The 16,203-nt window shown below is 47.3% G+C and overlaps 1 protein-coding gene across 2 annotated transcripts in view; it reads left to right on the plus strand.

Moving 5' to 3' along the window:
- Positions 1-15,062, plus strand: part of MKRN2 (makorin ring finger protein 2) — a 29,590-nt gene extending 14,528 nt beyond the window's left edge. For both annotated transcript variants that reach the window (XM_032149759.2, XM_058437292.1), the window contains exons 2-8: positions 1,213-1,341; positions 2,418-2,599; positions 4,398-4,702; positions 7,115-7,329; positions 8,938-9,048; positions 14,414-14,558; positions 14,723-15,062. In XM_032149759.2, the coding sequence (XP_032005650.1) occupies positions 1,213-1,341; positions 2,418-2,599; positions 4,398-4,702; positions 7,115-7,329; positions 8,938-9,048; positions 14,414-14,558; positions 14,723-14,860 (1,225 nt within the window). In that variant the 3' untranslated portion in view covers positions 14,861-15,062. The remainder of the gene's footprint in view (positions 1-1,212; positions 1,342-2,417; positions 2,600-4,397; positions 4,703-7,114; positions 7,330-8,937; positions 9,049-14,413; positions 14,559-14,722) is intronic.
- Positions 15,063-16,203: the final 1,141 nt, after the last annotated feature.

Consider the following 16,203-nt stretch of genomic DNA (forward strand, 5'->3'; position numbering starts at 1 on the left):
AAGTCAGTGAGACCAAGAACCCACTAATTCCGGACACAGTAACTTCCAAAGTATGGTGTTAGCAGTGTGTCTCTAAGGCTGAGGGAGGAAGCCTTGGAAATGCGGTCTGAAAGCCTGCTAGCTGATTCTAATATGCAGCCACAGGCTGGAATGCAGTGGCGTGATCTCGGCTCGCTACATCCTCCACCTCCCAGCGCCTGCCTTGGCCTCCCAAAGTGCTAAGATTACAGCCTCTGCCCGGCTGCCACCCGGTCTAGGAAGTGAGGAGTGTCTCTGTCTGGCCGCTCATCGTCTGGGATGTGAGGAGCGCCTCTGCCCGGCCGCCCCGTCTGGGAAGTGCGGAGCGCCTCTGCCTGGCCGCCCCGTCTGGGAAGTGAGGAGAGCCTCTGCCTGGCCGCTGTGCAATCTTCCAAGTGTGAAGTGTCAACCTTTCTGCAGGTGTACCCAACAGCTCCAAAGAGACAGTGACCATCGAGAACGGGCCATGATGACGATGGCGGTTTTGTCGAAAAGAAAAGCGGGAAATGTGGGGAAAAGAAAGAGAGATCAGATTGTTACTGTGTCTGTATAGAAAGAAGTAGACATAGGAGACTCCATTTTGTTCTGTACTAAGAAAAATTCTTCTGCCTTGGGATGCTGTTAATCTATAACCTTACCCCCAACCCCGTGCTCTCTGAAACATGTGCTGTGTCAACTCAGGGTTAAATGGATTAAGGGCTGTGCAAGATGTGCTTTGTTAAACAGATGCCTGAAGGCAGCATGCTCATTAAGAGTCATCACCACTCCCTAATCTCTAGTACCCAGGGACACAAACACTGCCGAAGGCTGCAGGGACCTCTGCCTAGGAAAGCCAGAGACCTTTGTTCACGTGTTTATCTGCTGACCTTCTCTCCACTATTATCCTATGACCCTGCCACATCCCTCTCTCCAAGAAACACCCAAGAATGATCAATAAATACTAAGGAAAAAAAAAGAAATGTATGGGATCATTTGTTTTTCTTTCAGAAAAGCTGTCATTGAATCAGTTGTAGTGCCTCTGAAATCACTGTTGTAGAATCAAGGAAATATATAGATCTCTCTCCAGTGCCTAATAGAGCCTTTATACATGCTCTGTATGCTTGGTAAGTATTTGTATGCTAGGTTCAAGAATAAGCTGATTTTATAAAGCAAAATGTGCTTCTAAAAGTTGTATGCCTGTGCTTGTCTCTGCAGGTATTTTATGCATGGTGTGTGTCGGGAAGGAAGTCAGTGCCTATTCTCACATGACTTGGCAAACAGCAAGCCGTCCACCATCTGCAAGTACTACCAGAAGGGCTACTGTGCCTATGGAACTCGGTGCAGGCAAGGACTCTGCAACAGGCTCCAGCTGTGACACTGATTTCATTTGGAGAATGGGTCTTGATAAGGGGGAAATTTTAATGTAAAAGTAATGTGACAACATTACAAAAAGTATGGCAACTAAATTTAAAACCTCAGTTTCAGTACCCTAAAACTAATTTTCTTTTCTTTCTTTTTTTTTGAGAGTCTCGCACTGTTGCCCAGGCTGGAGGGCAGTGGTGAGATCTTGGCTCTCTGCAACCTCCGCCTCCAGGGTTCAAGCAATTCTCCTGCCTCAGCCTCCTGAGTAGCTGAGATTACAGGCACCCGCCACTACGCCTGGCTGAATTTTTTTTTTTTTTTTTTGTATTTTTAGTAGAGACGGGGTTTCACCATGTTGGTCAGGCTGGTCTCTGACTCCTGACCTTGTGATCTGCCCGCCTCAGCTTCCCAAAGTGCTGGGATTACAGGCATGAGCCACCATGCCCGGCCTAATTTTCATTTTTTAAAACTACTTTTCAGCCTTATTCTTATGAATATATAGTTATAAAATTGTACACAATTCCGGAAATTTGTTCGTGCTTTTGTAGTGAAGAGCTGATCTTTTCTTTCCTAGGCTGCAAAGCTTCCTTCCCTCCTTTTTCTGTGCAGTGCAGTGGGAGATGATGGAAGTAGGCCCACCTTGGTCTTCCCCTGTCAATGAGTGCCAAGAGAGTCAGGGAGAGATCATTGGCCCTTGTCAGCATTTTGGGGACTCCTGCTCCAAAGAATACTGGGTCAGTCAGGCATCAGGAGATTTCAGCTCAACATCTATTTGGAACTTTCAGGTTCTCTGTGTGGTCTGGAGCTGTGTGTCTGTCCCACTCAAGTCCCACAGAGACACTTAAGCATAGGTGATAGATAGCAAATGTCCCCCTCACACTGAATTGCCAAGCATCTGTTAATAATCGATAATCCTGTTAGAGTTTAAATATTGGAAAAGATGGCCGCCTTCTTCACCTCAACAAGTGCAGCAGAAGGAGGGCCATTGGCATCTGGGGAGTGTGGGAGATGTGTGTGGGTGGCATGTCTGTAATGCGTCTGCTGTGTGTTTTGTTTAGATATGACCACACGAGGCCCTCTGCTGCAGCTGGAGGTGCTGTGGGCACCATGGCCCACAATGTGCCCTCCCCAGCTTTCCACAGTCCTCACCCTCCTTCTGAGGTCACTGCATCCATTGTGAAAACTAACTCACATGAACCCGGAAAGCGTGAAAAGAGAACATTGGTTCTTAGAGACCGAAGTGAGTAAGCGGAAGCCTTTTGTTGCGTCTTTTTGCATAGCACTCTTGTTTATGCTTGGTGCTCCTTTCTGGCCTCCTTTTGTCAAGAGGACTCCTAACCTAATACACCTCCAGATAGTCTGCGTGGAGAGACTTCAGAACTGTTCTGAAGAGGCTCCATGTGGCTGCAGATCATTCAAATGATACATTCGCCCTTGTGCCCAAGGCTGGGTTGAGCTCCAAGACTGGCCTGGCAAAACACAAAAATGCAATCTTTTTGTCAACATGTAACTTCCATCTTCATATGGTGGTTGTCCAGCTGGTGAGAAGCATCAAGCTCTTCATTTCAAACCTAAATATTTTGTCTGGGTGCAGTGGCTCACACCTATAACCCCATGACTTTTGGAAACCGAGGCAGGCGGATCACCTGAGGTCAGGAGTTCAAGACCAGCCTGGCCAACATGGTTTAGTAGAAACCCTGTCTCTACTAAAAATACAAAAATTAGCCGGGCATAGTGGCAGATGTCTGTAATCCCAGCTAATTGGGAGGCTGAGGCAGGAGAATTTCTAGAACCCGGGAGGCAGAGATTGTAGTGAGCTGAGATCACACCACTGCACTCCAGCCTGGATGACAAGAGTGAGACTCCCTCTCAAAAAAAAAGAAAACTAAATATTTTGCTAAAGAGCATGTTTCACTGTTTGACTTTTAGGCCAGTGAATGGTATTAGTTTTTATGCTGACAGTGTTTGACAGTTTAGATTGCACCTTTGGGAACAGAATAGCACACTAGGGTTTGGGACATGGTCTGTGCCTTAAAACAGGGTTTGATGAGGACGAAAGCTACAAATTGTGAAAGGTTTTTTGTGTTTTTTTGTTTTTGTTTGTTTGTTTTGTTTTGTTTTTGAGATGGAGACTCACTCTGTCGCCTAGGCTGCAGTACAGTGGCATGATCTGCCTTTCAGGTTCAAGGGATTCTCCTGCCTCAGCCTTCTGAGTAGCTGGGATTACAGGTGCCCACCACTATGCCTGGCTAATTTTTGTATTTTTAGTAGAGACAGTGTTTCACTATGTTGGCCAGGCTGGTCTCAAACTCCTGATCTCATGATCCGCCCGCCTCGGCCTCCCGAAGTGCTGGGATTACAGGCAAGAGCCACTGCACCCGGCAATAAAAGTTGTTTTTATTGGCTGGTCCTCACCAGGTGAAGAGATTTCTAGTTCTTGGAATTGGGTATCATGAGGTAGGCAGATTCCGTCCTCAGCAAATGAGTAATCCTGTGAGAATACGTGACCTCTAAACAAGCTCGGAGGTGTGCAGTGGGAAGGCAGCAGCTCCTGGCGTGAGAAGGGGTCACCATGGGGCAGTTTACACTGGCCTCAGGACCCACAGATTTGCTCTAGACATCTATTCTGGTTCACTTAAAATGATTTTACCTTTGCTGGTATGAAGGAAACACTGTGTTCTAGTGATCTCACTGTTTTTTTGTTTGTTTTAGTGTTAACTGGTCCATGTGTTAACATTTCCATATTTGCCATTTTAAACGGCTTTAGTGTTCTTTTGTATAAGTGTATCCTATTGTTTTGCTATTTCCCTATCTTGCCATTTTTGTTTTTTGTTTTTTTAAGTAATTATAAGTAATGTCACTATGAACATTTTATACTATTCCTTTTATTTTTCCCCTTCGGTCTGTTTTTTTTTGCCATATGTTCTCAAGAGTGGAATTATTAGGTCAGAGTAGCTTAATATGTTAGGCTTTGGCTAACGGCATACCAGAAAAATTGTGCCATTTTCATGTGCATGTGTGCTGTGTGTTGTATTCAGATCTCTCTGGCATGGCTGAAGGGAAGACCCAGCCGAGCATGGCGAGTAATCCAGGCAGCTGCAGCGACCCCCAGCCCAGCCCCGAGATGAAGCCACATTCCTACCTGGATGCCATCAGGAGTGGCCTTGATGATGTGGAGGCCAGCAGCTCCTACAGCAGCGAGCAGCAGCTGTGCCCCTACGCGGCTGCTGGGGAGTGCCGGTTTGGGGATGCCTGTGTCTACCTGCACGGGGAGGTGTGTGAAATCTGTAGGCTGCAAGTCTTGCACCCATTGGACCCAGAGCAGAGGAAGGCTCACGAAAAGGTAAAGTCACAAACCTTTGCATGAACTCATGTTAAGAAATCTGAAATGTACTGAACAGGACACGGAAGGCCATCCATACACACTCAAGAAATCTGAAATGTACTAAGTGACAGAATTGTTGGTATTTCCACAGGCATCCCCCTGCCAGTAATACCCATATTATGTATCTGGTATATTTACATCCTATTTTCAGGTTCTTTTTTCTGCAGTCATTTTGCCAATTTTTTTTTTTTTTTTAACGGAGTCTCCCTCTCACCCAGGCTGGAGTACAGTGGTGCAATCTCGGCTCACTGCAACCTCTGCTTCCCTGTCTCAGGTGATCCTCCTGCCTCAGCCCCGCCGAGTAGCTGGGATTACAGGCGCCCACCACCACACCCGGCTACTTTTTGTATTTTTAGGAAAGATGGGGTTTCACCACGTTGGCCAGGCTGGTCTCGAACTCCTGACCTCAAGTGGTCCTCCTGCCTTGGCCTCCCAAAGTGCTGGGATTACAGGCATGAGCCATCATGCCCGGCCTATTTTGCCAATTTTTGATTACTCAGAATAAAGAGAAAAAGAAGTGGTATCTGAAATATAAAATCATGCTAAGTTCAAAGAACAGATCTAGCTCGAGACCATGGTATGTCGTCTGTGTGTATGTCTCTATCACACACATCCTCCCTCCCTGGGTTCACACTTCCTCATAGTTGGGATCCAGCTAGGTGAAGTTTTGGAAGATTTGAGCACAAATCGTAGAATCTGAGGAGCCACTTATTGGAAGGGCCTTTTAAAGTCATTAATGTCTGCAGTGTTTTGGGTGGCTTTGCCTTATGCTAGGCCCTATGCATGATGCAGAAGGTACGAAGCTGGATAAGAGGCAGGGGAGGGCCAGGCATGGTGACTCACACCTGTAATCCCAGCAGTTTGGCAGGCCAGGGCAGGCAGATCGCTTGAGCCCAGGAGTTTGAGACAAGCCTGGGCAACATGGTGAGATCCCCGTCTCTACAAAAAAAAAAATACAAACATTAGCCAGGTGTGGTGGTGCACACATGTGGTCCCAGCTACTCGGCAGGGCTGAGGTGGGAGGATCACCCGAGCCTGGGAAGTAGAGGTTGCAGTGAGCCAAGATTGTGCCACTGCACTCCAGCCTGGGCAATAGAGTGAGACCCTGTCTCAAAAAAAAAATAATAATAAAAAAATTTAAAAATGCCAGGTGTGGTGGCTTGGCTAACTTTTAAAATTATATTTTATTTTGGCTGGGCATGGTGGCTCACGCCTGTAATCCCAGCACTTTGGGAGGCCGAGGTGGGTGGATCACGAGGTCAGGAGATTGAGACCATCCTGGCTAACACGGTGAAACCCCATCTCTACTAAAAATACAAAAAATTAACTGGGCGTGGTGGCAGGCACCTGTAGTCCCAGCTACTTGGGAGGCTGAGGCAGGAGAATGGTGTGAACCCGGCAGACGGAGCTTGCAGTGAGCCGAGATTGCGCCACCGTACTCCAGCCTGGACGACAGAGCGAGACTCCATCTCGAAAAAATATATATATATTTTATTTTTCACAGAGGTGAGGTCTTGCTATGTTGCTTAGGCTGGTCTTGAACTGAGATCAAGCAGTCCTCTTACCATGGCCTCCCAGAGTAATGGGATTACAGGTGTGAGCCACTGCACCTGGCCTAAGACATGTTTAAATGGACAGCATATTCCTAGATAATCAAGGGGTAAGTTAGTACTGACTCCGTGTGGCAATGGACAAGGAGACACTCTCCATTGTCTTCCAGGGAAGCAGAGGGTTAGAGCTGTCTTCTTTATGCAAGTGTGTGAGGTCTCTGCAGTGAGTGTTGGCTTGTCTCAGATCTGGACACACTGAGCTCACAAGGGCTGGGCCTAGGTCTTCTCACTCTTGCTCAAATGCCAGCACATAGAAGGAATTCAGGGCATGCCTAGTGAATGAATGAATTCATTGAATTGTTTTCTTTGGGGAGAAGTGGTGCTTCTTACATATGACTAGGCTGCCAGCCTCAAGGCTCGTGGTAAGGACGAGTCAGCATCTCTGATGTAGACATGGCTCAGAGTCAGGGGAAACAGTGCCCAGAGGAGCTGGGGGACTAGGGCAACAGTCCTTACGGACTCTGACTCCATTGCAGTTTAACCTTTTTGGATCTCCGTGTTCTCAGCCCTAAATGGGTGGTGACCATGTCACCTCCTAGGAAAGCAAGGGGCTGGACCAGTGGTGGTTTGAAGTCCTTTGTGTGGTCTGAGGGAGATGTCAGTGTCCTGACTTGGGGGAGGCGGGGCCTTTGCCCACAGCAGTCGCTGTCAGTGTTCCTTCCTGATCTCAGCTGTGGCAGTGTGGCTGCAGCTACTCCTAGGGCTCCTGCCACTCGTCAGTGGCCCACAACCAAAGCCTTCCTTCCTGTCTGTGCTTCAGATCTGCATGTTGACATTCGAACACGAGATGGAAAAGGCCTTTGCCTTCCAGGCAAGCCAGGACAAAGTGTGCAGTATCTGCATGGAAGTGATCCTGGAGAAGGCCTCTGCTTCTGAGAGGAGATTTGGGATTCTCTCCAATTGCAATCACACGTACTGCTTGTCCTGCATCCGGCAGTGGCGGTGTGCCAAACAGTTTGAAAACCCAATCATTAAGTAAGTACAGCCAGGGGTCTTAGCTGTAGGAGCTAGGAGAATGTTTGATTTGAGACTTCATTCCATCCACTTTTAAGCCCTCCGTTACCCTCCAGAGTAACTGGTGAGTTCTCGTCCCTGGCTGCATGAACTTCAGCAAGTCATTTACTCTTCCTGAGCCTAAGTACCTGTTCCTATAAAAGATGGGCAACAATTCCTACCAAGCTTTCTGGGTGTTGGGGAGGAACTCAGCAAAGATGATCTGTGTAAAAAGGTGTTAAATGGCACTGGCCTGTTTTCATCTCCTAGCCTTGTGTTTGAAATCCAGTACTACCTGCCTGTAGCCCAGTTGCCTGTTAATTATTTTGAGCTTCGTTTTTTTCCCCACCAAAAACGAAAATAGGGTTATTTGAGGATGAAGTGGAATAATGCATGTAAAACATTCTGCATGATGCCTGGCACATGGGATGTGCTCAATGTGGCCAACATAGGAGTCTCAAATTCTCCATCAGGACAGGGGAAAAGCTGGCATGTGGAGAGGTTACTGCACGCATTCTACTGTTCAGAACTCTTCACATCTGTCCGCTCATCTCATTCCCTCAAAGACCCTCCTCAGTTACAGATTAGGAAACAGGCCTGGGGTGCGGGGGTCAAGTGACTTGCCTAAAATTGTGTGGTAAAACAACTGCTTTATTGAGATAAAAGCCCACAATTTAGTTCACCACTCATCTGCTTTCTGTCTCTACAGAGTTGCCTATTCTGGACACTTCTTATAAATGGAATCATAGAATATGCGGCCTTTTGTGCCTGGCCTCTTTCACTGAGCATAGTGTTGTCAGAGTTCATCCCAACTGTAGCATGTGCCAGAACCCCCCTTCTCCTGGCGGAATACGTTCCATTGTATGGACGCAGCACATTTCCCTTATCCATTCCTCAGCTAGTGGACATTTAGGCTGTTTTAACTTTGCAACTATTATGAATAATGCTGCTGTCAACATCTGTGAACACAGTTTTGGGTGGACATGTGTTTTCATTTCTCTTGGGTATACACCTAGGCATGGGATTGCTAGGTTTTATGGTATAATAACTCTACATTAAACTGTTGGAGAATCTGCCAGACTCTGTTCAAAGTGGCTGCACCATTTTACATTCTCACCAGCAGTGTATGAGGGTTCTTATTTCATCTGTCTTTTTTGTTGAGGAAACCCTATATATATACATATATATGTATTTTTTTTGCTTTAAGTTCTGGGATACATGTGCAGAATGTGTAGCTTTGTTACATGGGTATCCATGTGCCAAGGTGGTTTTCTGCACCTCTCAACCCATCACCTAGGTTTTCAGCCACGCATGCATTAGCTATTTGTGCTGATGTTCTCCCTCCCCTTGCCCCTGCACCGACAGGCCCCGGTGTGTGATGTTCCCCCACGTATGTCCATGTGTTCTCATTGGGAAACCCTATTTTTTTAATAGTAAATAAGGTTCTTGGATGATTGTGATTTCATCTTTTGGAATTTCTGGTGAAGGAAATGCCTGTAGTGGTCAGGCAGTTGAGCAAGAGGTTTAGCAGAGAGTGTGCCCAGGCTTCGTAACATGACTTCTCCCTTAGTAATCTAATTCTTATTTCAGGTCTTGTCCAGAATGCCGTGTGATATCAGAGTTTGTAATTCCAAGTGTGTATTGGGTGGAAGATCAGAATAAAAAGAACGAGTTGATTGAAGCTTTCAAACAGGGGATGGGGTAAGTGCTTTGAGTTTCGACGTGCCCCTGCTGCCTGTCTGGCTCTGCTGTCAGCCTGTGTCCTCATTCTCCCTCCCAGGAGTGTGGTCTTAGGGGCCTCTTCCTCTCTTGCTTCTCTTGGGCACCATGCTGGGCTCTGGGATGCAGCAATGAGCAAGGACCTGGTGATGTGGACCTGTTTAGTTTTGGTGTTTTTTTTTTTTTTTTTCCGGTGAGATAGGGTCTCACTCTGTTGCCCAGGCTGGAGTGCAGTGGTGCAATCTCAGCTCACTGCAGCCTCAGCCTCCTGGGCTCAAGCAGGAGCCTCTTGAGTAAGTGGGGCCACCAGTAGTGTGCGCCACCATGCCCGGCAAATTGGCTAATTTTTTTTGGTAGAGACAAGGTTTCGCCATGTAGCCCAGGCTGGTCTTGAACTCCTAGGCTCAGGTGATCCTCCTGCCTCGGCCTCCCAAAGTGCTGGGATTACAGCCATGAGCCACCGTGCCCGGCCTCAAGTTTTCCTCTTTATCCTGGTTGTCAGCATGCTGACATTTTGCCTAGGAGTGGAGTGGTTTTTCTCTACGTTTATGTCACTCCCCAAATTAGCGAAATTTTAGCTGTTGTTTCATTAACTTTTTTTCTGTCTTGTTTTTTCTTTTCCTGCTGGGACTCTACTTCCATTTATGACAGATTTTTTAATATTGTTCATAGATCTCTGGGGATGTTCATTCTTTTTCAATCTTTTTTTCTTTTCATCTCCTTGAACATAGTTGTAGTAGCTACTTTGAAATCCTTGTCATCTTGAAGTTGACCTCTGTTGTCTTTTAAGAATGGATCACATTTTCCTGATTCTTCATATATCTAGTAATTTTAGATTTTATCCTTGACATTGTAAATATTACATTGTAGAGAGACTTAGGATTCTGTTACAGTTTATCTGTAAAGTGTTGACTCTTTTTGTTGAGATGGAGTTTCACTCTTGTTGCCCAAGCTGGAGTGCAGTGGCACAATCTCGGCTCACTGCAACCTCTGCCTCCCGGGTTCAAGCGATTCTCCTGCCTCAGCCTCCCAAGTAGCAGGGATTACAGGCATGCGCCACTGCACCTGGCTACTTTTTTTGTATTTTTAGTAGAAACGGGGTTTCACCATGTTAGCCTGGCTGGTCTTGACCTCCTGACCTCAGGTGATCTGCCCACCTCAGCCTCCCAAAGTGCTAGGATTACAGATATGAGCCACTGCGCCCAGCCAAGTGTTGCTGTTTTTAACAGGCAGGTAAATTGTTTGAACTCAAACCCAGGTAGCAGTTCAGATCTCAGTTCTGGTTTTGCATTCGTAGCTGACTTTGTCGCATTCCTGTGTGGTTCGGGAGTTAGTCAGATTTGGGCAGAGTTTATACACAGCCTTTGAGCACTTTTTCACAGGCCCCTTACTTTGTGGGATTGCTTCCTCACTTTCCAATGGCTGTGATTTCCTTGAACTCTTGTCTTTTAGTTCTTCAGGCCAGAAAGATTGGATTTCCCCTTGGAGTTTTAGCCACCCTATGTGGTTATGATTTTGGCCTGCTCCAGGATAAGAGCTACTTCTCTTTTTTTTTTTTTTTTTTTTTTGGAGATGGGGTCTTGCTCTGTAGCCCAGGCTGGAGTGCAGTGGCACAATCTCAGCTCACTGCCACCTCCGCCTTCCGGGTTCAAGCACTTCTGCCTCAGCCTCCCAAGAAGGTGGGACTATAGGCGCATGCCGCCACGCCTGGCTAATTTTTGTATTTTAGTAGAGATAGGGTTTCACTGCGTTGCCCAGGCTGGTCTCGAACTCCTGAGCTCAGGCAATCCACCTGCCTCGGCCTCCCAAAGTGCTGGGATTACAGATGTGAGCCACAAAAGCTACCTTTTTAAAAAAAGGTAACTTAGCCTTTGCCATTGCTATTCTTCTTTGTGTTTATTCCTCTAAAGAATCTAACTGCGTTTGTTCATTCTCCGGTGCCTTCAGGTCTTCTTGAAATATTTGTGTTAAGACTTATCTGCAGGAGGGTTGGGTATGGTAGAAGTTTACTTGTCATACTAAAAGTGAAACTATGCATTACCTTTTTTAATGGTTCCTTTATGTTGCATTATCAGTTTACTAAAGCTTGATTTTTTCTTTTTTTTAACCATTTTTTCCTCATATAGTCTTCCTGTGTGTCCACAAGAGGGCAGGCGTGGCAAGCAGAGGAGTCCCAGCCTGTAAAAAAGGGCCCCGGCCTGTAGAAAGGGGCTCTGCTGAAAAGCAGTCTGGAAATTGTTATTGCTATTTGGATCTTTCCTTGCTTTGCTTTCCTTTAATGACTGTGTTTTTTGCAATCCACAAACATTAACTGAGTACTCACTATGGGTCAGGTACCTTCCAGCTAAGCACCACCGGGGGATGTAGAGATTAGTAAGACAATTTCTTTTTTCTTTCGAGTCTTGCTCCGTCACCCAGGCTGGCAATGGCGTGATTTCAGCTCACTGCAACCTCCGCCTCCAGGGTTCAAGTGATTCTTCTGCCTCAGCCTCCCGAGTAGCTGGGATTACAGGTGTGCACCACGACACCCAGCTAATTTTTGTATTTTTTCTTTTCTTTTTTCTTTTTTTTTTTTTTTTTGAGACGGAGTCTCGCTCTGTCCCCCAGGCTGGAGTGCGGTGGCGCGATCTCCGCTCACTGCAAGCTCCGCCTCCCGGGTTCACGCCATTCTCCTGCCTCAGCCTCTCCGAGTAGCGGGGACTACAGGCGCCCGCCACCATGCCCAGCTAATTTTTTGTATTTTTAGTAGAGACAGGGTTTCACCATGGTCTCGATCTCCTGACCTCGTGATCCGCCCGCCTCGGCCTCCCAAAGTGCTGGGATTACAAGCGTGAGCCACCGCGCCTGGCCTAATTTTTGTATTTTTTTTAGTAGGGATGGGGTTTCGCCATGTTGGCCAGGCTGGTCTTGAACTCCTGGCCTCAGATGATCCACCCACCTCAGCTTCCCAAAGTGCTAGGATTATAGGTGTGAGTCACTGTGCCCGGCCAAGTAAGACAACTTCATGGGAAACTGCAAAAGGGCAATTATGATACAGGTTTGCTGGTGACCAATTCTTCATGAGGGACCATCTATCACAACAGAGAAAGCACTTGGATCCACCAGGGGCTGCCAGGGGAAGCAGCATGGGAGCCTGAACCATGAAGCAGGAAGCACCTGTCTATAGGGGGAAGTGATGGAAGGACATGGGCACAGAAGGGTGTAGGTTTTGTGTCTGGGGGACACTGGGAATGGCTCCTGGCATTGAAACAGGTGTGTAGAAGGATGTGGTGGGACCTACAGACAGACTGGAATCTAAGGGACACTTGAATCCCAGTGTGGCCATGGTCTTTAAGAACAGGTTGGGGCCAGGCACAGTGGCTCACGCCTGTAATCCCAGCACTTTGGGAGGCTGAGGAGGGCAGATTGCTTAAGTCCAGGGGTTCGAGACCAGCCAGGGGAGACCTAGGGAGACCTCATCTCTTTAAAGAAAAAAAAAGGTTGGGAAGCTCCTCCGTGGTACTCTGAAGGTGGAAACTGGTGGGAGTGGGAGGGAGGCCAGTGAGGAAGTGGCCCTGGCAGGCAGGCCCCAGAGGCTTCTACAGTGTGGGAACCCAAAGGAAGGGGAGATTGGGAAGTGATTTGTCAACAGAATGAACACAGTTGGGTGTGAGGGCCGAGGACACAGAGTGAGTCAAGGCTTTTGGCCTTGGTGACCAGATAAGCCTGGGGGAGGAAAAAGAATAATATTCTTGTGAGAGCGGGGGACCAGCACATAATGTGTTTGACCTGATCGAGTTCATAGCCAATGTGCTAGGATGCTCTGGAATTGTCCAGCAGGCTCTGGTGAGAGCAAACTGCTCACGGTCATTTGAAGTCTGCTCAGAACTCCAGGCAGGCAGGGGCCTGGAGGATGTGTGGTCCACACACCTGCTCTGCAGCCACCTGTGCTCAAATCAGATCAGCTGGCAAGGGAGCTTTTTCTCCCCTCCGCAAGCGCCCCCCGCCCACCACCCCCACCGAGATGGAGTCTCACTCTGTCTCCCAGGCTGGAGTGCAGTGGCACGATCTTGGCTCACTGCAGCCTCCACCTCCCGGGTTCAAGCAATTCTCCTGCCTCAGCCTCCCAAGTAGCTGGGATTACAGGTGCCTGCCACCACACCCAGCTCATTTTTGGATTTTTAGTAGAGATGGGGTTTCGCTGTGTTGGCCAGGCTGGTCTCAAACTCCTGACCTCAAGTGATCCACCCACCTCGGCCTCCCAAAATGCTGGAATTACAGGTGTGAGCCACCGCGCCCAGCCAGAGAGCTTTTCTTTATGCTGCTATGAAGCCGTCCTCAGAGAACTTCACCACTGGCCACAGACTGGCCTGTGGCCATCCCATCTGACAAGACGGAAAACCACTGGATTCAGGAGCCTCCTTTCCCTGTTCTTGTCTTCCGCTGTCACACACCCCAGCTGCCCCTGACAGCAGCGTGCCCTTTCTGTTGTTTGGCTTTATTTCTGTGACCTTCCCCTTCCTCTGTACTCCGAGATGGCCCTCTGGATTCTTAGGTATCTTTTTTTTTTTTTTTTTTAACTTCAGTTTGGGGTCCTTTATGATTGGATAAACCAGAGTTCATTTGAGCAAAATGGGAATTCATTTGATTGAGTTTCCTTGGGCAGGGTTCTTAGCATAGAGGTCTGTGGGGAGAATGGTAGAATTAAGAGAGAGGGAAAACATTTTGAACTGTTTGGAAACTGTATGCTGTAGACCCATGCGTTTTATGCATTGAAAAACACTGTTCAGAGAAGGGGTCCAAAGCACATAAGGTGTGAAGAAGCCCTCCCTGGTGCCGAGGTTGGAGACAGGAAAACTGGAAGGAGACCTATGGCTTTAGGCAGTTGCTAAACACTCTGCTTTCCCTGTAGTCACCTTGACAGCACTGCGGCCAGGAGGAAGGGGAGACTTGGCTTGGTGGGGTACCTAGGGAACTTTGAGCAGAGACAAGTGGCCCAGCTTCAGACCTTAGTGTCCAGAAGAGTGACCAGGCCTGGCTTAGCTCTGTGGTGACCCAGGAGGTGCTCTGGAGCTGCCGGAGGGCCTGTGGAGCACTGCAGTCTCCACACAGCGAGTCCCCAGGCAGATTAATATCCTTTGCAAGGCTGCAGGTAAGTGGGGATACTTCCTATTCTGCTTGGAAATCAGAATCCCAGCTGTGTGTGACCTGAGACAAATCACTCAACCTCTCCCAGCCTCAGCTGCCCCACCTAGAATGTGAGGCTGACCTACCTCTGGCATAAGGGTAAGGATGGAGGAAGGCAGTGGCCCAATCTGGACCCCTCATTTTCCCACCAGCCTCTTGACTTTTTCTTTCTGCTTTTCAGGAAAAAAGCCTGTAAATACTTTGAGCAAGGCAAGGGGACCTGCCCATTTGGAAGCAAATGTCTTTATCGCCATGCTTACCCTGATGGGCGGCTAGCAGAGCCTGAGAAACCTCGGAAACAGCTCAGTTCTCAAGGCACTGTGAGGGTAAGGGACTTTAGCCATCTCTAGTTGGGGACACTTAGCAGTTGTGGGCATTTCCAGGTACTGTTCCTGGCAGAGAAATGGGGTAGGCAAAAGAAAGATCAAGGAACGCAGCCTTCCTGTTCCTCTTAGCAGTCACCAGGCATGTCCACTGGCTGTTTTTGCAGTTCTTTAATTCAGTGCGGCTCTGGGATTTCATCGAGAACCGAGAAAGCCGGCATGTCCCCAACAATGAAGATGTCGACATGACAGAGCTCGGGGACCTCTTCATGCACCTTTCTGGAGTGGAGTCATCAGAACCCTAAAGAGCAGATGGTTGCCCTGCATCTTGGGCTCCATCGGCCGAAACTTTCCCAAGCCGGGGTGTGCAGAGCTTCCCTGTACTGCAGCCAAGGTGCCGTGTGGCTTGGATTTGAGGGGAGTTGGGCTTAGCCTTAATCTTATTCACTCTCCATTATTACAGCCATGGGGAAGAGTGAAGGATATAAAGTAACCTAATTAAGTGTATGGAATTGCTATTTTTATAGCTGATATAGTTACACCTCAAGCCCCTCAGGGGTAACAACTAACACCCAGACTGTTTGTTTGGATTGATTGCTTTAAAAAACAAACCTGGCTCTTATCTTTGATCCTTTCTTCCCCAGAAATAGTAACTTGCAGCTGCCCCTAATGCAGCATATTTTTCTTACCAAAGGATTCTTCAACCCTATAAAAGGATTCCTCTATAGTGTATTTCTCTAGCGCATTTAGTGTGTGGTCAAAATTTTGATTTATACAGAGCTTTCAAGAACACACAATGCAAAGTGAGTGCAGCATAGCTGTTAACATACAACTTTTTTCTAGGGCTTTAAGGATGGTCATTTTTTTCAAGTTCTCTCAAGTGTCCCAAATCAGGGTAGCAATCTTGTTGCCACATGTGCAGCAAACAAAGTGGAAGTATAAATCTTTTTCTCCCTTAGGGAGGCTCTTGAAGGAGCAGGAGGTACAGTACTGGGTAGCAGTCTGGCCCTCCTGTCTGGTTGGTGCTGGGGCCTCCAGCCGGGGCCCTTTAGGGGAACCAAGCCTCTGCTCTCACCTGTGGGTTCATGCCTATCAATCAGGGTAATTGTATTGAGAACTCAAATATACGTGCACTTACATGTGTGGTTCGTACTCAAGCGATCTATTATCTGCAAAGCCTGGCTTTGATATGAAATTTTGTAAAAATTTCATGGCACACAACGTTTCTGATTCTGACCCAGCAATGGTCCTGAAGAGAGCTGATGGCAAGTCTTGCAGTCAGTCATTTTGATTTTAATTGAAGGGTGAGCACAACCTTGTGAACCAGCACTAGCTTGTTCCAAGCTGGAATTTATCATCTTTTTGTGTTTTTTTTTAAAAGCTGTAGCTACCAAATAATAGTTTATAAAAAGTATTACTTAAGGTATTAATTACCTGAGTTTAGCGTACTTTCTGCTTAGTTTTTATACTTAACTCTTCAGTAGAGGGTTACAAGTACCAAGGTTAAATTACAAATTCATTCCCAGCCTAGGCTCTGGGCACATTTCCTGTTCTTGAATTCTGCTCCTGAAGAGGATGAACAAATGGGGCATTCAAGTTGTGAGCTCAGAATTACTTTACTTTAAAAGGAGGTAACAGCCATTACACC

The sequence above is a fragment of the Hylobates moloch genome, unplaced genomic scaffold (genome assembly GCF_009828535.3).
Source record: "Hylobates moloch isolate HMO894 unplaced genomic scaffold, HMol_V3 SCAFFOLD_4, whole genome shotgun sequence".
NCBI classification, from domain to species: domain Eukaryota; kingdom Metazoa; phylum Chordata; class Mammalia; order Primates; family Hylobatidae; genus Hylobates; species Hylobates moloch.